Genomic DNA, 16,497 nt, shown 5'->3' with positions numbered 1-16,497 from the left:
CCCTGTTTCGTAGTCGGTGGAGGAAGGTTTCCCTGTTTCATAGTCAGTGGAGGAAGGTTTCCCTGTTCCGTAGTCTGTGGAGGGAGGTTTCCCTGTTCCATGGAGGACATGATGGTCCATGGTGAGCTCTGTGCAGACTACAGGGAAATGTCTGTACCAGTTAACCCTTACACAGCCAGTGAGCCAAGGTTGAGCCGCCCCCGAGTAAATGAGAGGAATTTCTAAATCAGCCCCCTTCCTGGCATTGGTAAATGACGACCCCCTTTCCCCCACCCAGGCAAACAAAGAAGAGGGGTCTGTGATGAGTTCTGCTCCCAGATGCAGGATCCCCCGTTCTGTCACCTTACTGAGTGATGAGGGGTTAAATAAAGTCACGGGGATTTATCCCTTGAAATGCCAGGAAAAACGTATTGGGTGCACATGTGACATGTATGTAATGTATACTGGGCTCTCATGTGACATGTATGTAATGGTGGTGGGCTCTAATGTGACATGTATGTAATGGTGGTGGACTTACATGTGACATGTATGTAATGGTGCTGGGCTCACATGTGGCATGTATGTGCAGTGATGGAGCTGAGCTCACATGTGACATGTGTGTGAAGTGATGGTGCTGGGTTCACATGTGACATGTATGTGAAGTGATGTTCTGGGCTCACATGTGACATTTATGTGAAGTGATGGTGCTGGGCTCACATGTGACACTAGTATGGAATGTAATATTAGACTCAACTGTGACATGTATGTGATGTGATGTGATAGTGCTGAACTCACATGTGACATGTATGTGCAGTGATGGTGCTGGGTTCACATGTGACATGTATGTGCAGTGATGGTCCTGGGCTTACATGTGACATGTATGTGCAGTGATGGTCCTGGGCTTACATGTGACATGTATGTGCAGTGATGGTCCTGGGCTCACGTGACATGTATGTGATGGTGCTGGGCTCACATGTGACATGTATGTGATGGTGCTGGCCTCACATGTGACATGCATGTGATGGTGCCAGGCTCACGAGACATGTATGTGCAGTGATGGTGCTGTGTTCAGATGTGACATGTATGTGATGATGCTGTGCTCAGATGTGACATGTATGTGATGGTGCTGTGCTCACATGTGACATGTATGTGCAGTGATGGTGCTGGTTTCACATGTGACATGTATGTGATGGTGCTGGTCTCACATGTGACATGTATGTGATGGTGCTGGTCTCACATGTGACATGTATGTGATGGTGCTGGTCTTACATGTATGTGATGGTGCTGGTCTCACATGTGACATATATGTGCAGTGATGGTGCTGGGCTCACATGTGACATGTATGTGATGGTGCTGGTCTCACATGTGACATGCATGTGATGGTGCTGGCCTCACATGTGACATGTATGTGATGGTGCTGGGCTCACATGTGACATATATGTGCAGTGATGGTGCTGGGCTCATATGTGACATGTATGTGATGGTGGTGATCTCACATGTGACATGTATGTGATGGTGCTGGTCTCACAAGTGACATGCATGTGATGGTGCTGGCCTCACATGTGACATGTATGTGATGGTGCTGGGCTCACATGAGACATGTATGTGATGATGCCGGGCTCACATGAGACATGTATGTGCAGTGATGGTGCCAGGCTCAGATGTGACATGTATGTGATGGTGCTGTGCTCACATGTGACAAGTATGTGATGGTGCTGTGCTCACATGTGACAAGTATGTGATGGTGCTGTGCTCACATGTGACATGTATGTGCAGTGATGGTGCTGGTTTCACATGTGACATGTATGTGATGGTGCTGGTCTCACATGTGACATGTATGTGATGGTGCTGGTCTCACATGTGACATGTATGTGATGGTGCTGGTCTCACATTAGACATGTATGTGATGGTCTTACATGTATGTGATGGTGCTGGTCTCACATGTGACATGTATGTGATGGTGCTGGGCTCACATGTGACATGTATGTGCAGTGATGGTGCTGAGCTCACATGTGACATGTATGTGATGGTGGTGATCTCACATGTGACATATATGTGATGGTGCTGGTCTCACATGTGACATGTATGTGATGGTGCTGGGCTCACATGTGACATGTATGTGATGGTGGTGGGCTCACATGTGACATGTATGTGCAGTGATGGTGCTGGGCTCACATGTGACATGTATGTGATGGTGCTGGGCTCACATGTGACATGTATGTGATGGTGGTGATCTCACATGTGACAAGTATGTGATGGTGCTGGGCTCACATGTGACATGTATGTGATGGTGCTGGGCTCACATGTGAAATGTATGTGATGGTGCTGGTCCTCACATGTGACATGTATGTGCAGTGATGGTGCTGGGCTCACATGTGACATGTATGTGATGGTGCTGGTCTCACATGTGACATGTATGTGCAGTGATGGTGCTGGGCTCCTCACAGCTCTCTCCTGATACTGGAAGGAAGGGGGTTGTGTTGTTTTCCTCTATGTAGACTTCCCTGGGGGTCTCATCCAGCCAGAACCCCACATGCCTATTTGCATATGTGTGTCTGATTGGATGAGAGGGAAGAAAGGGCGTGTCTGAGGTGGAGGGCTTCTACCCCAATGAGTTAACATTAGGAGAGGCTCCGATTAGAAGACACTTTTTTATTGTCAGTGCTGAGTGATCAGACTCCCTCCGTGCTTCCCATAGGGGAAGGGCAGCTGTTAACCCTTTCCAGAGAGGAGGCGAGGAAGGGGCACCCATGCCCACATGCTTTCCTTTGTCTGAGGTTGCTGTGGATGGAAGCTTTGTCTGTGGCTGGGCTCCCAGGGGACACGCTGCGCTCCGCTCCTGTTGCTCAGTCTCGCTCCACCTCCAGCCTGGGCTTCTGGAATATGAGGCACCATGGGCTGGTGTGATCGTGGGGTCCAGATGCTGCTGACCACCATAGGGGCTTTTGCAGCCTTCAGTCTGATGACCATAGCCATTGGCACCGACTACTGGCTCTACTCCCGGGCTCACATCTGCAACGGGACCAACTTCACCATGGACGACCCCCAGAGCCAACCCAAGAAGACCAAGGGGGACCTCACCCACTCAGGACTCTGGAGAATCTGTTGTATTGAGGGTGAGTGAGGGGCTCTGCATCTAGAAATGATATCATTGCAGCTCTCTAAGGGCCCCCTGTTGGCTCTAAGCTGAGCTTGACCAGGTGGTACCTCAGTTTTTATTGTGTTTTTGATGTTGTTGCTTAGTAACCAGCATCTGGAGATCCAGCAGCATCCCTGTGATAGATGGGAAGACATTAGCGGGATCTTTACACATCTTTGTGTGCCCTGCTGTGAGAATCCCCTCCAACCCTCTACTTAGTGATAGAGAAGTAACACATCAGAGTGCTTCACAATGTGACAAGAAAAGGTTTCACTGTTCCCCGTGTGATAATATTCTGCCCATTATGGGAACTATTGTGTATCAGCTTTTCAGTTCTGCTCATGAATCGGGGAATTATTCTGCAGTAACATAGATGGTTTATCCGATATGCAATGACTTTCACATGGTAATGGATGATGGGAAGGGCTCATCCAGCTGCCGGTACAGTGGGCTCTGATGGGAGGAATGTGATGAAATCTCAGCTGGAAGCTTGTTTAGGTGAGTTTGGACGGAGGAGCTTTCCATCAGCTCTGGTGCTGAAGCTGTCCAGCTGTTAGGTGATGAATGTGTCCATAGACTGTGGTGCTGAAACCACTCAGCTACTAGTGACGGACCTGGTAACCGGGTCTGGTGCTGAAGCTGTCCAGCTGTTAGGTGATGGAGCTGTCCATGGACTGTGGTGCTGATTCTCTCCAGCTGCTAGGTAATGGAGCTGTACACTGGGTCTGGTGCTGAAGCTGTCCAGCTGTTAGGTGATGGAGCTGTCCATGGACTGTGGGTGCTGATTCTCTCCAGCTGCTAGGTAATGGAGCTGTACACTGGGTCTGGTGCTGAAGCTGTCCAGCTGTTATGTGATTGAGGTGTCCATGGACTGTGACGCTGAAGTTGACCAGCTGTTAGGTGATAGAGCTGTCCATTGGGTAAGGTGACCAGCTGTTGGGTAATGTAGCTGTCCATTGGGTTTGGTGCTGAAGCTGACCAGCTGCTGGGTGATGGAGCTGTTTATTGCTTCTGGTGATGGAGCTGTCCAGCTGTTATGTGATTGAGGTGTCCATTGAATGTGATTCTGAAGCTGACGGGTGATGGAGCTGTCCATTGGTTATGGTGATGTAGCTGTCCAGCTGTTATGTGATTGAGGTGTCCATGGACTGTGACGCTGCAGTTGACCAGCTGTTAGGTGATAGAGCTGTCCATTGGGTAAGGTGACCAGCTGTTGGGTAATGTAGCTGTCCATTGGGTTTGGTGCTGAAGCTGACCAGCTGCTGGGTGATGGAGCTGTCCATTGCTTCTGGTGATGGAGCTGTCCAGCTGTTATGTGATTGAGGTGTCCATTGAATGTGATGCTGAAGCTGACGGGTGATGGAGCTGGCCATTGGTTATGGTGATGGAGCTGTCCAGCTGTTATGTGATTGAGGTGTCCATGGACTGTGACGCTGATGTTGACCAGCTGTTAGGTGATAGAGCTGTCCATTGGGTAAGGTGACCAGCTGTTGGGTAATGTAGCTGTCCATTGGGTTTGGTGCTGAAGCTGACCAGCTGCTGGGTGATGGAGCTGTCCATTGCTTCTGGTGATGGAGCTGTCCAGCTGTTATGTGATTGAGGTGTCCATTGAATGTGATGCTGAAGCTGACGGGTGATGGAGCTGGCCATTGGTTATGGTGATGGAGCTGTCCAGCTGTTATGTGATTGAGGTGTCCATTGAATGTGATGCTGAAGCTGACCAGCTGCTGGGTGATGGAGCTGTCCATTGGTTCTGGTGATGAAGCTGTCCATTGACTGTGGTGCTGAAGCTGTCCAGCTGTTAAGTGATGGAGCTGTCCATTGGGTCTGGTGATAGAACTGTCCATTGGGTCTGGTGATGGACGTGTCCATTAACTCTGGTGCTGAAATTGACCAGCTGTTAGATGATGGAGCTGTCCATTGGTTCTGGCGATGGAGCTTGCCATGGACTGTGGTGCTGAAGTTGACCAGCTGCTAGGTAATGGAGCTGTCCATTGGGTCTGGTGCTGAAGCTGTCCAGCTGTTAGGTGATGGAAGTGTCCATTGACTGTGGTGCTGGAGATGACCAACTGTTAGGTGACTCATCTGACCATTGGTTCTGGTGATGGGAGGTGTCCATTGACTCTGGTGCTGAATTTGGCCAGCTGTTAGGTGATGGAGCTGTCCACTGACTGTGGTGCTGTTCATTTGCTCTGGCACTGAAGATGTCCAACTCTTAAAAGAGCTGTCCTGTAATTAAGCTGTCCATTCAGGGTGATGCTTAAGTTGACCAGGTGTCAGGTGATGGTGCTGATCATTGGGTCTGAAGCTGGTCAATGGTTGTGGTGCTCTATCTGGTCTGTGGTTGTGATACTGAAGCTGGGACACATCCATTCACACAAAACCTGTTGTGCTGAAGAAAGGAACACAGCAACAAAGGAAGGTGTGGATTATTGATACCCCTAATGCTGCTCCTCTCCATCCATTGAGTGGGTGGAAGCCATATAAACATGAGTGGAGAGTAGAGAGAGAGGAGGCTTGTAGTGATTTATACTTCCTATCCATAGATTTCCCTGTAATGATCTCCTCCAGGGTTGATGTTCTGAGTCGCTGAATTTTACTTGTGAAATGTTAGAGATTGGTGGCTCAGGTTGGACAGTCTGGTGGTCTCCTAGATATGGCACTTGGTGCACAGTGATTGGCAAGAAAGCATTTTATATATAGACTGCAAATACACAATGTATACGGTCTGGGGTGGAAATGAAAGCTGTACTTTTATATTTCTCCTGTGGTGAGTGATGGACCTGGATGATGGATCGTAATGCTCCTCTTCATCTGGAGCACCACAGGAACAATACTGATCAAGGCAGGATGTAATAACAGAATGAATACAATGGCCCTTGTACGAGTCTGAAGTCCAACTGTCTGTGTCTCTTACAGCAACCATCACATTCCTTCCATCATCCTCCACGCTAGACTGGGGAACCCAGATCTAGAGATCGATGTGAATGAGGCCCATGATAACAGGAAATATTGGGTGCTACATTGTATCAGATATATCACTACTGAAGGAAGAAAACAAGACTTTTGCCTCTCTTTCTCCTCTTCTTTTTCTCTCTCCTGTCTCTGTCTTTTCTAACTCTCCTCTTCTACTCACTTCTTTGTCTCTCTTTCTCCCTCTATTTTCTCATTTTAATCCTTTCTCCACTTTCTGTTCTCACTTTTCTCTTCTCCCCCCCCCCTTTTTCTTTCTTTCTCTCCCCCATCCTCACTCTTTTCCTCTTCTCTCTCTCATCTCCAGTTTACTCATCCCTTTTCATCTCTTTTACCCTCTCTCAATGTCCCTCTCTCTTTTTCCTCTTTCCTTTCTCTTTATCTCTGCTCCCTCTCTTTCTCTCATCATCTGTGGTTCACTCCTCCATTTCTCTCTTTATCTAACCCCCCCATCCCCTCAACCCTCTCACTTTCTGTCCATGTTCCTCTCTCATTCCCCCATCATTTCTATTGCTCTCTTTCTTACTCTGCTTTGTTTCTCTTCTCTCTCCCAATCTGTCCCCTACCCTCCTTCTTATCTCTCTCTGTTCTGTTCTTTTCTTTTTCTATTATCTTCTCCTGCTCACTCCCTTTCTCTTTCTATTACACCCCCCCCCCCCCACTCCTTCCATGTTTCTCTCTCTATCACTCTTCTCTCTCTTTCCCTTCTCTTTATTCAGTCATATATCTCTCTGTTCTCTCATCTTCTCAAGTTTACTCCTCACTTTTTATTACCCCCTCTCTCCATAATCCTCTCTGTTCGTCCTCTTCTCTCTTTCCTTTCTCTTTTTTCCCTTTCTTTTTATTTTTGCTCCTTCTTCCTCTCTATCTCTGCTCCCTCTTCCCTTCTCTTCTTTATCTCTCTCTCTCTCTCCCACTTTCTCTGCTTCCTCTCCCCTTCCCTTCTTTATCTCTCTTTCTGTTCTTCCTCCCCCTCTTTCCTTCTATAATCTCTGTTTCTCTCTCATTATATGCTTCCTCTCCCTCTTTCCTTCTCTTCTTCCTCTCCCCCTTTTCTTCTCTTCTTTCTCTCTTTATCTCTGCTTCCTCTCCCTCTTCGCTTCTCTTCTATCTCTGCTCCCGCTTCCTTTCTCTTCTCTCTCTCTCTTTCTAGTCCTTCTCCCTCTTCCCTTCTTTCTCTGTCTCTGCTTCCCCTTCCATTCTCATCTTTCTCTGCTCCCTCTCCCTCTTCCCTTTTTCTTCCTTCTCTTCTTTCTCTGTCATTAAATGCTTCCTCTCCCTGTTTCCTTCTCTGCTTCCTCTCCCTCTTTCCTTCTCTTCTTTATCTCTGCTTCCTCTTCCCTTTTCTTCACTCTTTCTCTGCCTTCACTCCCTATTCCCTTCTCTCTCTGCTCCCTCTCCCTCTTCCCTTTTTCTTCCTTCTCTTCTTTCTCTCTTTAGCTCTGCTTCCTCTCTCTCTTTCCTTCCCTTCTTTCTCTGCTTCCTCTCCCTCTCCCTCTTCCTTTTCTCTCGCTCTCTATTTCTGCTTCCTCTCCCTCTTCCCTTTCTCTCGCTCTCTATTTCTGCTTCCTCTCCCTCTTCCCTTCTATTCTCTCTGTTTCCCTCTCATTATATGCTTCCTCTCCCTCTTCCCTTTCTCTCGCTCTCTATTTCTGCTTCCTCTCCCTCTTCCCTTTCTCTCGCTCTCTATTTCTGCTTCCTCTCCCTCTTCCCTTTCTCTCGCTCTCTATTTCTGCTTCCTCTCCCTCTCCCTCTTCCCTTTCTCTCGCTCTCTATTTCTGCTTCCTCTCCCTCTTCCCTTTCTCTCGCTCTCTATTTCTGCTTCCTCTCCCTCTCCCTCTTCCCTTTCTCTCGCTCTCTATTTCTGCTTCCTCTCCCTCTCCCTCTTCCCTTTCTCTCGCTCTCTATTTCTGCTTCCTCTCCCTCTTCCCTTTCTCTCGCTCTCTATTTCTGCTTCCTCTCCCTCTTCCCTTTCTCTCGCTCTCTATTTCTGCTTCCTCTCCCTCTCCCTCTTCCCTTTCTCTCGCTCTCTATTTCTGCTTCCTCTCCCTCTTTTTCTTCTCTTTCTCCCATACTCTCTGTACGCACACAATGGCAGGCAGAGCAGCCAAACTGCCCCACTCCTGACAATGAGCCCATATTGTACAAAGACTCAGAACAGAGAAGACTAGCACAGGGACAGGACTATGCAATGACATTATCCATATCCAATCTCCCCTTGCAAAGGGAAATTTTGTTTTTATTCTGGATACTGTATGGGTCAACAGAGCCACCAATCAGAGTTAGTTATAAAAATCTTCCAGCATGCTGGCCAATTCCTGTAAATCGTCATGTAATCATGAGAAAGGGAAATGAGGCTTTCTCTGTGCCTGGACTGAGTGTTACCCTTTAAACAAAGTGCCCCTTAGTAGCCATCTTAGTAGCTGGCGCTCCTTTCCTGCAATAGATGGGTATTCATGGAGGAGGTGTGAAGTGCTCATGTTTCAGGGAGTTCAGGCAAGGAGAGAGAAATGAGAATCTGTGCCTTCTGCGAGGTTTGATGGCCACACACGGAAGGACCTGATATTCAGGCATGAGCCCAGACAGTTGGTGGTTCACTCAATGGGTCCATTGATTATTCAGTGCATGCTGGACATTCTATAGCCTCTGAGGTGGTGGATAACCCCCCCTAGAAGATTGTGGTGGGATCATTTCAGTCCTCCAGTTCTCCACAGGACTGACATGGGAAGAGGTTGTGAAGCAGTGAGGAGTCCCCCTCAGCCCCATAGATTTCCTCACCCTAGGCGGCTCCCTGAAGGCCTTCCCACATTGTCACTCCCTGCAGGATTTCAGATTTCTATGTGTTCCTCAACCTGTCCATCCCCTTTGGTGGTCAATCATTATCTAACCGAAATATCCATCTAGACTGACCAGAAAACGTCCTATGAAGTGGAAGTCGTCTTCTTGTATCTGATGGAACTGTAACATGTGCAGGATACTTCCACAATACGTTCTCAATTTTGGATCATTGCTTAAAAACATTGCTTCAGTGTTTAGTGGGTGCTGGAAAGTTAAAAACCTGAAGGTCTGTTTAATCTCTTGGGGTCTCTACACTGGGCAAATGGGTCTGTACCCCTGCTGTGCCCATTATGAGGGGTTCCCACCATCCTTGTGCTGAGTTCTCGGGTCTTTACATCCGCTGTGCCCATTATGAGGGGTTCCCACCATCCCTGTGCTGAGTTCCCGGGTCTGTACACCCACTGTGCCCATTATGAGGGGTTCCCACCATCCCTGTGCTGAGTTTCCGGGTCTGTACATCCGCTGTTCCCATTATGAGGGGTTCCCACCACCCCTGTGCTGAGTTTCCGGGTCTATACACCCGCTGTGCCCATTATGAGAAGTGCCCACTATACCTCTGCTCAGTTCTTAAGTATAAATACCCGCTGTGCCCATTATGAGGGGTTCCCACCATCCCTGTGCTAAGTTCCTGGGTCTGTACACCTGCTGTGCCCATTATGAGGGGTTCCCACCATCCCTGTGCTGAGTTCCTAGGTCTGTACACTGGCTGTGCCCATTATGAGGGGTTCCCACCATCCCTGTGCTAAGTTCCTGGGTCTGTACACCTGCTGTGCCCATTATGAGGGGTTCCCACCATCCCTGTGCTGAGTTCCTAGGTCTGTACACTGGCTGTGCCCATTATGAGGGGTTCCCACCATCCCTGTGCCGAGTTCCTGGGTCTGTACACCCGCTGTGCCCATTATAAGGGGTTCCCACCATCCCTGTGCTGAGTTCCTAGGTCTGTACACCCGCTGTGCCCATTATGAGGGGTTCCCATCATCCCTGTGCTGAGTTCCTGGGTCTGTACGCCTGCTGTTCCCATTGTGAGGGGTCCCCACCATCCCTGTGCTGAGTTCCCGGGTCTGTACACCCGCTGTGCCCATTATGAGGGGTTCCCACCATCCCTGTGCTGAGTTCCCGGGTCTGTACACCCGCTGTGCCCATTATGAGGGGTTCCCACCATCCCTGTGCTGAGTTCCCAGGTCTGTACACCCGCTGTGCCCATTATGAGGGGTCCCCACCATCCCTGTGCTGAGTTCCTGGGTCTGTACGCCTGCTGTTCCCATTGTGAGGGGTCCCCACCATCACTGTGCTGAGTTCCCGGGTCTGTACACCCGCTGTGCCCATTATGAGGGGTTCCCACCATCCCTGTGCTGAGCAATTACAAGGTTAAAACAGGCAGTGAGTAGGAATCTCACTGCCTGTCAAACACCTCTGAAAAGCAATCTGAACATGGATAACTTTTCAGCAGCACGGCAGTTTAGCCACAAGTGAAAATGTTCTGTCCCTGTCTCCCATTGGTGCTCCTGCGTTGTCACCATGTCACATGCTCAGGCACGGTCCAGTGTTGTCACCACCCAAAAGCTGTCCCAGCTCAATGTGCAGCTGATGCTATGGGGAGTGCGTGGAGACAAGAAATGAGACTATAAAAGGATAAAAATGAGGAAAAGAATATTTTATGGAAAAACCTGTTTATAATACACTGCAAATACGAAGCTACCGTCATGTGACTACGTCATGTGACTATCATTCCCCTCTAGTGTCAGGTCTGAGTGTGAAGTGTGGTGGGTTCAGGCGGGCAGAGGAAGAGTGGTTAGGGGGAGCGGTAGTATTAAGGCCACATTTTAGGGACACTTCCAGGAGATTTCCACTTGATTTCAGCTCTGAAAGCCGTACAGCGAGAACTAACAAGCCGCAATTAATGCATCTCTGTGGTCATTAAAAGATAATGAAATGTATTTTGTGTGATAGCTGGTGTAAGGACTAGACTTTTACTTGGTATCAGCCTCTTGTATTCTCTGTATGTAAGACAGGGAAGGGCAGCAGTGCAGCACCAGGACAAAGGGGAGGGCAGAAGGGGCAGCTGCCCTGGGTGCAGCAGTAGGGGGGGACCCCCTCACCACACGTATTGTCCACATCAGTACATGCCAACCAGTGGGCTTCATGTCAGCTCTGATCCCTACTGATGCCACAAGACACCCTGCACATGCCCAACCACATTCTAGAAACCAAGTGACCAGCCACACGTCTCCAGTGCACCATGCCAACCATGGGCAGCTGGGGCAGAGAATGGGCACAGGGCAGAACACCCATTCTACACCATGCGTCAGAAGCACGGGGGGGGGCAATTCTTCATCTTTACCCTGGGCGCTAGGCGAACCTGTCCCTGTACTGGGCAGCACTAAGAACCAGTAAGGTGTGCAGCATGGAGATATGCAGGGTCCTGGATAAGGGGGTACCACCAGTCCTTCTGTACGGGGCCCAAGCCAGCAGAGGGGCCCAGACAGCTGGGTGAATTAGATGTGGGCAGAGAGGGTGATTGGTGTTACTGCTGGAACCCATCCCCTGAAAGCTGACTTCTTCTCTCTCCCTCTTGCTGGCTTTCAGCTGCTGCAGAAAGAGCCATACAGGGGTGTGGTTACAGTAATACCCCCCCCCCCACACCTATCATCCTCCCACTGCACCATACGTTTCCCCCCCGCCCAGGCCCCCCTGTGTGTCCCCCACCCCCACAGTGCTGCCAGCTTCCCTCCTCTCCTTTCCAATGGCAGTTGTAAGCACACAAAAGGATCCTTCAGGATGGAGAGTGGAGGAAGGTTCCAGTAAATATGTCACATTTACCAGCCCCTTCCTTTCCTGAACACAGTGAGTGATCAGTACTGATCACTCACTGTGTTCATTCATAACTAAAGCATAGGGGGTTTTTGGGAAGGGGGCCCTGTCAGGTTGGCTGTATGGGGCCCCGTGGTTTCTAACAGCAGCCCTGCTGACGAGGAACATGCAGATAGGAGGAAAGAGCAGAGCGATGAGAGAGACGACCTCACCAGTCTGCTGCTCCTACCTTACCCAGGTACAGGCTGCAGTTCTTTAATAGTACAGAAAACAAAGACCTTTGTGCTGTAAAATCTTTGAGGTTGAATAAATAAAGGCAAATAGGCTGTTCATTTTATACGGAAAGTTGCACTTTGTCAGGTGGTTTCCCAGAGTGAATTAGGAAAAGCGTGAGACTGGGTAGTAGAATATCACCACAATCACTACGCTCTGAGAAAAACCCTTGGAAGGGCCATTTAGTAACGGGACCCCTTGGTCTTGAAGTTCCCTGAGGGTCACAGTAAGATAGCGATTCTTTAACTGGGTGATATGCAGCTGCCTCCTGGAGATGAAAAGAAGCAAACAGAAAAAAAAGCTGAAGATCAGCCCCATGAAGCCCCGCCCCATAAAGCCCCGCCCCAAACCGTCATGCTTCAGTTTTATGAGTATATAGAGCTAACTAGCACAGAGGGACCAATGTCTCTCAATGGAACGCAAGAAAACATTTTTAAGGTCATAACAAAAATATTAATAGTCCATTAATGGAAATAATAATTCTTAGACAATTGGAAGTCCAACTGAGGGGTAGGCATCAGCCGCTGAAAGACCCAACGGAAGAATTTCCAAAGGAATCAATACCTGTCCTGTGGTAGAGCCAAGATGCTCAAGAGCCTCAGGACTTAACCAGGCAATGTCAAAGATTCCCAGACGCTCTTCTGATACCCCACCACCCAGAAAGGATCTTCTTTTGCCTAGCCTGCCAGGCTTGATGAAGAAGATTCCTCTGAGATGCGTTGCCTGGTCAAGTCCTGAGACACTCCTGATACCCCATCACCCAGAAAGGATCTTCTTTTGCCTAGCCTGCCAGGCTTGATGAAGAAGATTCCTCTGAGATATGTTGCCTGGTCAAGTCCTGAGACATTCCTGATACCCCGTCACCCAGAAAGGATCTTCTTTTGCCTAGCCTGCCAGGCTTGATGAAGAAGATTCCTCTGAGATGTGTTGCCTGGTCAAGTCCTGAGACATTCCTGATACCCCATCACCCAGAAAGGATCTTCTTTTGCCTAGCCTGCCAGGTTTGATAAAGGAGATTCCTCTGAGATGTGTTGCCTGGTCAAGTCCTGAGACATTCCTGATACCCCATCACCCAGAAAGGATCTTCTTTTGCCTAGCCTGCCAGGCTTGATGAAGAAGATTCCTCTGAGATATGTTGCCTGGTCAAGTCCTGAGACATTCCTGATACCCCGTCACCCAGAAAGGATCATCTTTCCCCAAGCTTGCCAGGTTTGATAAAGGAGATTCCTCTGAGATATGTTGCCTGGTCAAGTCCTGAGACATTCCTGATACCCCATCACCCAGAAAGGATCTTCTTTTGCCTAGCCTGCCAGGCTTGATAAAGGAGATTCCTCTGAGATGTGTTGCCTGGTCAAGTCCTGAGACATTCCTGATACCCCGTCACCCAGAAAGGATCTTCTTTTGCCTAGCCTGCTAGGCTTGATAAAGGAGATTCCTCTGAGATGTGTTGCCTGGTCAAGTCCTGAGACATTCCTGATACCCCATCACCCAGAAAGGATCTTCTTTTGCCTAGCCTGCCAGGCTTGATGAAGAAGATTCCTCTGAGATATGTTGCCTGGTCAAGTCCTGAGACATTCCTGATACCCCATCACCCAGAAAGTATCATCTTTCCCCAAGCTTGCCAGGTTTGATTAAGGAGATTCCTCTGAGATATGTTGCCTGGTCAAGTCCTGAGACATTCCTGATACCCCGTCACCCAGAAAGGATCTTCTTTTGCCTAGCCTGCCAGGCTTGATGAAGAAGATTCCTCTGAGATGTGTTGCCTGGTCAAGTCCTGAGACATTCCTGATACCCCATCACCCAGAAAGGATCTTCTTTTGCCTAGCCTGCCAGGCTTGATGAAGAAGATTCCTCTGAGATGTGTTGCCTGGTCAAGTCCTGAGACATTCCTGATACCCCATCACCCAGAAAGTATCATCTTTCCCCAAGCTTGCCAGGTTTGATAAAGTGGACTCCTCTGAAATGCATTGTCTGGTTAAGCCCTGATGCTCTCCTGATACCCCATCACCCAGAAAGAATCTTCCTCTGCCAAGCCTACCAGAGACCAAATAGATTGAAGAAACAATGACCCACAAAAAAGTCGGTATATGCCTCCAAAAGAAGATTTATGGCTACAACACCTGAAGTTCATGTTGGAGACAGACTTGATGGCCTAGAAGATATCACAGCTGTACTAGCAGAAGATTGGGGTACTTCTGCCTCATTAATGGATCTCTAGTGTTGAAGAGAGAAAACCAAGAGGTTTGGGCATGCAACTTTTAGGTGTATGATCAAAGAGATACCATCCCTCAACAATGAGTAGTAAAAGTGCTGGACAGACATTGCCATATGAGACACTAACGTAGATGCCTATAAGGAGGACATCAGAAGTGAAGGGCCACAGACAGCTATCGGACTGCTGGCTTGGGGATGCATGCAACACCTGTGCATCCCTGTGCCGGTAAAACATGGCCCTGCTCGAAGCACGCATCGAACTGCCCTTTGTGAATGAGGCCCAAAGCTAAAGGCACTGTCATCCAGAGTGATGAGGTGTCCATCAAGATGATGAACAGGAATAGTGTCCCATCATTGGTATCAGTGGGAGGAATAGTGTCCCATCATTGGTGTCAGTGGCAGGAATAGTGTCCCATCATTGGTGTCAGTGGGAGGAATAGTGTCCTATCATTGGTGTCAGTGGCAGGAATAGTGTCCCATCATTGGTGTCAGTGGCAGGAATAGTGTCCCATCCTTGGTGTCAGTGGGAGGAATAGTGCCCCATCATTGGTGTCAGGGGGAGGAATAGTGCCCCATCATTGGTGTCAGTGGTAGGAATAGTGTCCCATCATTGGTGTCAGTGGCAGGAATAGTGTCCCATCATTGGCGTCAGTGGGAGGAATAGTGTCCCATCATTGGTGTCAGTGGCAGGAATAGTGCCCCATCATTGGTGTCAGTGGCAGGAATAGTGTCCCATCATTGGTGTCAGTGGGAGGAATAGTGTCCCATCATTGGTGTCAGTGGGAGGAATAGTGTCCCATCATTGGTGTCAGTTGGAGGAATAGTGTCCCATCATTGGTGTCAGTGGGAGGAATAGTGTCCCATCATTGGTGTCAGTGGCAGGAATAGTGTCCCATCATTGGTGTCAGTGGGAGGAATAGTGTCCCATCATTGGTGTCAGTGGCAGGAATAGTGTCCCATCCTTGGTGTCAGGGGGAGGAATAGTGCCCCATCATTGGTGTCAGTGGTAGGAATAGTGTCCCATCATTGGTGTCAGTGGCAGGAATAGTGTCCCATCATTGGTGTCAGTGGGAGGAATAGTGTCCCATCATTGGTGTCAGTTGGAGGAATAGTGTCCCATCATTGGTGTCAGTGGGAGGAATAGTGTCCCATCATTGGTGTCAGTTGGAGGAATAGTGTCCCATCATTGGTGTCAGTGGGAGGAATAGTGCCCCATCATTGGTGTCAGTGGGAGGAATAGTGTCCCATCATTGGTGTCAGTGGGAGGAATAGTGTCCCATCATTGGTATCAGTGGGAGGAATAGTGTCCCATCATTGGTGTCAGTGGGTGGAATAGTGTCCCATCATTGGTGTCAGTGGGAGGAATAGTGTCCCATCATTGGTGTCAGTGGCAGGAATAGTGTCCCATCCTTGGTGTCAGGGGGAGGAATAGTGCCCCATCATTGGTGTCAGTGGTAGGAATAGTGTCCCATCATTGGTGTCAGTGGCAGGAATAGTGTCCCATCATTGGTGTCAGTGGCAGGAATAGTGTCCCATCATTGGTGTCAGTGGGAGGAATAGTGTCCCATCATTGGTGTCAGTGGTAGGAATAGTGTCCCATCATTGGTGTTAGTGGCAGGAATAGTGTCCCATCATTGGTGTCAGTGGCAGGAATAGTGTCCCATCATTGATGTCAGGGGGAGGAATAGTGTCCCATCATTGGTGTCAGTGGCAGGAATAGTGCCCCATCATTGGTGTCAGTGGGAGGAATAGTGTCCCATCATTGGTGTCAGTGGCAGGAATAGTGTCCCATCATTGGTGTCAGTGGCAGAAATAGTGTCCCATCATTGGTGTCAGTGGCAGGAATAGTGTCCCATCCTTGGTGTCAGGGGGAGGAATAGTGCCCCATCATTGGTGTCAGTGGCAGGAATAGTGTCCCATCATGGGTGTCAGTGGGACGAATGGTCTTAGGTCTGGTATGGATTGTAACGGAAACCCCATACCAAATTTAAAAAAAATATATCCTGGGGGTCTCAACATGGGGGGTTGCTATGGGGGAAGGGAAATTTCAAAAGACAGCTATATTCCTTTTAGTTTATTCTATTCTATTCTATTAAATGATTTTCTATTCTATTTCCTTTTTTTCTATTCTACTTTATTCTATTTTATTCCAAGACCACAGAGTCTGTGAAGGAAATCAGCATTAGTCAGCAATATGTTTACATTTTGAAATTGTTTTTGTATTTGATTTTATTTTTTAATACGTTTTAATTCATTTTGAATTAGATTTG

At 48.6% G+C, this 16,497-nt stretch overlaps 1 protein-coding gene across 1 annotated transcript in view; it reads left to right on the top strand.

The window, feature by feature from the left end:
• Positions 1-2,632: 2,632 nt before the first annotated feature.
• Positions 2,633-16,497, top strand: part of CACNG4 (calcium voltage-gated channel auxiliary subunit gamma 4) — a 37,865-nt gene continuing 24,000 nt past the window's right edge. Inside the window, exon 1 of the mRNA XM_089661468.1 lies at positions 2,633-3,095. Coding sequence (XP_089517594.1) covers positions 2,873-3,095 — 223 coding nt within the window. The 5' untranslated portion in view covers positions 2,633-2,872. The remainder of the gene's footprint in view (positions 3,096-16,497) is intronic.

This window comes from Staurois parvus, unplaced genomic scaffold, assembly GCF_062004578.1.
Source record: "Staurois parvus isolate SC_StPar_1 unplaced genomic scaffold, SC_StPar_1.0 ptg001344l, whole genome shotgun sequence".
Lineage (NCBI taxonomy): Eukaryota > Metazoa > Chordata > Amphibia > Anura > Ranidae > Staurois > Staurois parvus.
The sequence above is the reverse complement of the archived record's forward strand: the minus strand, read 5'-3'. Positions and strand labels throughout refer to the sequence as shown.